The sequence below is a fragment of the Gopherus flavomarginatus genome, chromosome 1 (assembly GCF_025201925.1).
Source record: "Gopherus flavomarginatus isolate rGopFla2 chromosome 1, rGopFla2.mat.asm, whole genome shotgun sequence".
In the NCBI taxonomy this organism is placed as follows: domain Eukaryota; kingdom Metazoa; phylum Chordata; order Testudines; family Testudinidae; genus Gopherus; species Gopherus flavomarginatus.
In genome coordinates this window covers 351203182-351209181 of record NC_066617.1, presented here as the reverse complement: position 1 = coordinate 351209181, position 6000 = coordinate 351203182, and the positions used below count along the sequence as shown (strand labels likewise).

Genomic DNA, 6000 nt, shown 5'->3' with positions numbered 1-6000 from the left:
TGTTCTGTTTTGGAATTTATTTCTTTATACAGTGAGATGTTGTGAGGCTCATGGCTTGCTGTCTGAAAGATGGGTGCTCCAACAGCACAATGCCCCTAATGCATAAGTTCAGTCCTGACTAAGCAAAGAACCTGAACATATGAGCAGTCTCATTGACATTAATGGGAACCCTCACCTGCTTTGCTGGATTGGTGCCCATGAGGGTAGGCAACACCACATTGGCTTCCATTTTCAGGCGTAGTCTGCGTGCCTGGCTCTCACTGACACATGTAGAGTACGGCATATGCAGTGAATTTAAAATACTCTTCAGAAACCATTTGCATACGTGGTTTTTAAAAGAAGGGATGGTGTTGCACTTTTTAAGTAAGCTTTAATTGATTATACAAATGAAACATACACAGTACAGAAACCTGTCACTGCATTACAAAAGCACTGCATGTACAGTCACTTACAGGAGCTGTTTAATGCTCTCTAATAAAATGGCCAGCACATTCAGCTTGTCTGAGGTCTTCATAAAGTAATGCTAAGAATTACTGAGGCAGTTTAACACGGTTTTATGGACAAAGTGACAATGAAAGGGTTCCATTGGACCTGTACACAGAAAAGCAGAATAATATTGAGATTAACCTGTCATTATAGCACCTGATGACTGGAGGGGAGAATACAGACAATGACAAACTCCAGAAGGTGTTTTGGGTTGGAAGTGTGCATTGTTTTGGGAGTGCTTTCTTCTCCTGCTGCTTTAGTCACTGACTGAATTCAAAATGTGGTTTATGTTAGCTCATGAGCAGAGTGGAGTGGGAGCATGCCCCCTGCTGTGTTCGTAATGTTCCTCACAGATTGTAGGCACTCATGCAAGGTGTGCAAATAGCTCGAAGTAAGGGAGAAAAATCATCAGTGATTTCAGTTCAGATACCGACTCTTGTTTAGAGATGGATACAACCTCCACCCTCCGTCCAGGTGGGATGCTGAATGTTTTCCTCCAATATTTGGGGGTGATCAGCTCGGATTCTGGCGCATGCCCATTTCTACGTCACTAGAGCTGAAAGTAAAGCTTTTATTGAGCCAAATACTGACTGAGGAGAACCTAAGGTTAAACCCTGAGAAGCACAGTAAATCTCACTGCTTGCTGAAACATTAAGTCAATGGACTCAATGTAGAGTCAGACAGTCCGAATGGCTTAGGCCCTGATCCTGCAAAGACCTACACACACACTTAACTGTACCCACTGTGACTAATTGATCCCATTGATGCGAGTGGGACTACTCAATGTGTCAGGTTAAGTCTGTATGTAAAGCCTTGCATGACTGGGACCTTAAAGCAACTAGAAAGCTCTCAGTTTTGGCTTTACATGTCAGAGATGTTGCCAGTTTTCATTTTAACTGATATTTTAATTGGGAAAAGAAGTTAAGGTCTCAGCTAATCAGGAAACAAACATTTACATTGCTGAACTGGTTGTAGCAGTTCAGAGAAAACTATTTGACTGCTGCGATATCAATGGGGATGCATCAGATGTGGTCTAACTGGTTCATCAGTGTTGCACATGTCTGCATTGCTGACTTTTGATACGAACATGCTGAATTTCATTACGTGATGAGTCTGTTTTCAGCCAACCATGAGCTAAGACTTTTTGTTCATGCATCAGTTAATAACATTTTAAAATAGATCAGATTCTGTTTTCCTTTTTTGTATGCTAGTCTGAAAATAAACAGATGTCCATCCCTTTGCATTGGCAGTCAGATTTGATGAGGCAAGACTTGTATGGTTAAAGCCTGTATTTAACCCAGCAGCAGAAACATAAACTTGATTTATTGGTTATGATGCTTTGGGTACTGTTTTATGTTAAGTAAAAAAAAACCTCTATTACTATTCCCTGAGACCTTTCTTGGCCATATTGGAGCCAGGTAAGGAAAATCAAATACTCTTAAATCTTCGGAGTGTAGGATCTTGATTGTAGTTATATAGGTTACAGACATTTGATGATATGAACCAATAGAATAAGGCTTTAAATAAACAGAACAAACTTACACAAGGTTGGTGATGTAATATATTATTGGACCAATGTCTGTTGGTGAAAGAGACAAGCTTTTGAGCTACATAGAGCCATTCTTCAGGTGTGGGACAGCAGAGTGTCACAGCTAAACACAAGGTGGAACAGATTGTTTAACGTAAGTAGTTAACACATATTTTAAGAGACCATTCAAGGTGAAGTGGCCCCATTAACACCTCTCAGTCATAGGACAAAAAATGAGGAAGAATTTCTGGACAAATGCACTATGAAACCAACCATATGCCACATCTTGTATTTAGCTGTGACACTCTGAGTACCTTTTCCAGGCCTGAAGAAGAGCTCTCCGTAGCTCAAAAGCTTGTCACTTTCACCATAGAAGTTGGTACAATACAATATATTACCTTACACACCTTGGCGTGCCAATATCCTTGGACCAACATGGCTACAACAACACTGCAAAGGACAAACTTGGAACGTCAAATTATCATCTCTTTAAAAACATCTTCAGGTTAGGCTGATATTATTCCCTTTTAAAGGAATCAATAGGGAAAGGATATTCCTCACTAATACATTTAAACTGATTGTTAAAGGACATATGCAGTGTTGTTGTAGCCATATTGGTCCCAGGATATTAGACACTCAACGTGGAAGATTTTTGAAAGGTATTCCTAAATTTACAGCAAACTCCATTGACTCCAGTGCAGCGACTTCTGATTTCCGCTAGTGTCACTGAAGGGAGACTAGAGCGCCAAAACAGTAGTGATGCCGCAGTGCCTTTGATTGCAATTCTTTTTGATTACTAAAAAAATCACTGTAGCAGTCTGTGTATCAAAGAAATGAAACGTCAGTGACAGTTTTGGCCTCTACCACCATCGCTTTGTAGAAGAGAGGACCCAAGCCAGTTCCTTGGGAGCTATGTTTCCTGTGTGATTTGCTACCTTACAATTCATTCTTTTGATACAGAAGTGAGACAGTTTGTTTAGACGAGAATACTGTTTATGCAAGGTCACAGGAGTGCTTTGCAGGAAGGTGGAAACTGTGGTGCAGGACTTCTTGGGGTAAGCCTTTAGATATATATGTCTCTGTCACCGCACATGTTGGCTCTGGCCTTTTCCCTAGTCAGGTACTTACAAAGTAAAAAGGCAGCTGCAAGTAAGAAAGTGCTTGTTTCCAGATACAATACAATTTTGCAAGCCTGAAGATTGGCAATGATGGTAACAACCAGGGAATATTAAGGATCAGAGTTTTAAAAGAATTATACATCTTGAATGTGCATGGCTGCTTGTGGCCACCTGTAGTTATCGATAGCAAACGACTCATAGTCCGTGCTATACATGAGGGCTTTGACAAAGGCTTCCTTGTCTTCTGGTTCTGGGTACCAGGAAGCCAGATTATGTTTGTAGGCATAGTCAACAATCTGCAAGAAAAAAACCCAAAACAATAATGAATAGCTCAATCCCTAATGCTATTTCTCCCCAAGACCTGGTCTACACTATGAAGTTCGGTCGACGTAAGCCACCCTGCATTGACCTAGTTGTGCCTGTATCTACACTTTAATTTGTCTCACACGGATGGGGCCCCCTTATGGAGACACGGTAGCCCCATCTCCCCGAGTGGTGTTGAGCCAGAGTTGATGTACTGAGGTTGACACAGTGCAAGTGTAGACACTGCATTATCTATATCGGCTCTACCAGTCCTCCAGCAGTTATCACACAATGCCTGACACTGAATGCTGTGGTTACAGTTGTGAACTCCACTGCCTAGAGGTCACAGAGACTGAAAGGCTCCTCCTTCCCCCCCCCTCCCGCCACCATAAAACTCTGCAAATTTTTGAAATGCCATTTTCTGACTGTCCGGTTTAGCAAGCACACCTAGCAGCTCTCCACTGTTGTGTGAAACTGCCTGGGTGACCAGGCGGGCTACATGCTCCAAACTCGCTCTGGTCTGAAGTAGATGGGAGATCTTGGCTGTCCTGAGCCTGTGGGGAGAAGAGCCTGTGCGGGCATAACTATGGACAAGCTGTAGAAATGTGGACAGCTACGAGCAGCTTACACAGAGGACTCAAGAGAAAGGGTGTGACAGGGATCAGCAGCAGAGCCGCGAGAAAGCGAAGGAAATGCGGCAGGCCTATCACAAGGCCAGGGAGGCCAACAATCGATCCAACGCCGAGCCGCAGACAAGTTGCTTTTTCAAAGAGCTACATGCCGTATTTGGTGAAAACCCAACCAGCAGCCCATGGATACCTCTGAGGAGCCTAAGACCACAGACTCATGGCATGCACAGCAAGGAGGAGGAGTGAAGGAGACTAGGGGACATGCAATCGGGATTCCTGCTATGCTGCAAGCCAGGACTTGTTTGAGACTCCACCACAGTCAAGTCAGTGCCAGCAGTTGACCACCAGTGAGCCCAGTGCAGGGGAAGGAACCTTGGGTAAGTGTGTAAATCTATTTCCCAGTACCATGATGTCCCCCAATGTAACAGGCCACAGCTATTGACTTTTCATTAGTTTACTCGTCCTAGAAGAGATAGTGGCACAACAAGGAGAGGTAGAGTTGTTAGCTGCTCTTCATTCCCCTGTAAGTTAGGCAGGGAAGTCGGGGTTTGTGGAGAGGTTTGTTCATGTACACAGGGATGCCCCTTGAATCCGCCTGAGAGATCTCAATGAAACTTTCATGTTGGTACCCTGCAATCCTCTCCTGAAGGTTTCTAGGGATGGCAGCCTTAGGTCTTCCTCCCCAGCAGAACATTTTCCCATGCCAGTTGGTGATGACTTTAGGAAGCACCATTGCAGTCAACAGGCTAGCGGCATACAGGCCCAGGCAACTTCAGGACACCAACAGCAGCTGGGCTGTCCATGCGTTTGTCACCCTCAGGAGTGAGATATCAGCTAAGATCATCACCGCCTGTGGAAATTGGTGCCAGTATTCAATGGCACTGCCCTATACTCATTCCTTCAAGCAATTCCCTTCTTATTTCTCTCACCCCTGGGGGGGCCATGCTCACATGGCTGGTGTTGTGAATGGTGCCGTGCATAAGCACTACAAAGCAGAAATGACAACAAGCATGTCTTTGTAAAAATTTAGGGGAACCCAGGAAGGGAGTTCTGAACTTAATTTTTGCTTTCTGTTGTGACTATTCTAACAACCTGTGTGTGTGTGTGTTTTAGGGGTAGCTTGAGGTGTTTCCCCTCCATACCCACAGGATGCCTGAGCCAGATATGGAGGAGAAAGAAGAGGACTTAGGGTGACATGTTCAGCAAGATCCAGCAAGCCAGTGCTGCATCACACCGTGAACAGAGGGCCTGGAGGGTGAATACTGCAGGCTGTATGGACATGGAAAGAATGGACAGAGACAGGTTCAGGAATCCCAGCAGGGAAAGGAGAGGGAGATGCACCGGGACATAATGGGACTTCTCTGGCAGCAAACACAGATGCTGCAGCCTCTTATGGACCTATAGATTCAACAGCCACTCCCTTGGCTGCCTATGGAGATCTCTACTAGAGCACCTCCCTACACACAACCCCTTCAGCATTCCACATGGCATCAGGAGCTGTATCCCTACCTCTGCTACTCCACACCGGGGGACAGTCAGACCAACCCCAGCTTCACATACACTGACCTATGAGAGCCAAGATTGCTGTATGTGTGTAGCCAAAATGGACATAAATGCATGACAATGGCACCCACCGTGGATTTTCCAACTCCAAAATGATTTCCTGTTAATCGGTGGCAATCGGACATTGGAAGATTTCACAGGACAGTTGCCACTGGTTTTTCCACTTCAGTGCAGCTCTCATTCTGGTGTCCCTGCGATGGAAGGCTGTGGCAAGCTCGGCACATAGAGCCAGGAATGTGGCCCTCCTTGCACATCGAAAAGTTCTGCAGTGATTGCTCATCATCCCAAACCTACCTTATGATGTGATCCCACCTGTTAGTGCTTGTTTGTTGGGCCCAGAAGTGGCGCTTCATTGTCTGCAGCTGCTCTGTGA

At 44.8% G+C, this 6000-nt stretch overlaps 1 protein-coding gene across 2 annotated transcripts in view; it reads right to left on the bottom strand.

Moving 5' to 3' along the window:
- Positions 1–350: 350 nt before the first annotated feature.
- ME3 (malic enzyme 3) overlaps positions 351–6000 on the bottom strand; it is a 200944-nt gene continuing 195294 nt past the window's right edge. For both annotated transcript variants that reach the window (XM_050941335.1, XM_050941326.1), the window contains exon 14: positions 351–3428. In XM_050941335.1, coding sequence (XP_050797292.1) covers positions 3267–3428 — 162 coding nt within the window. In that variant the 3' untranslated portion in view covers positions 351–3266. The remainder of the gene's footprint in view (positions 3429–6000) is intronic.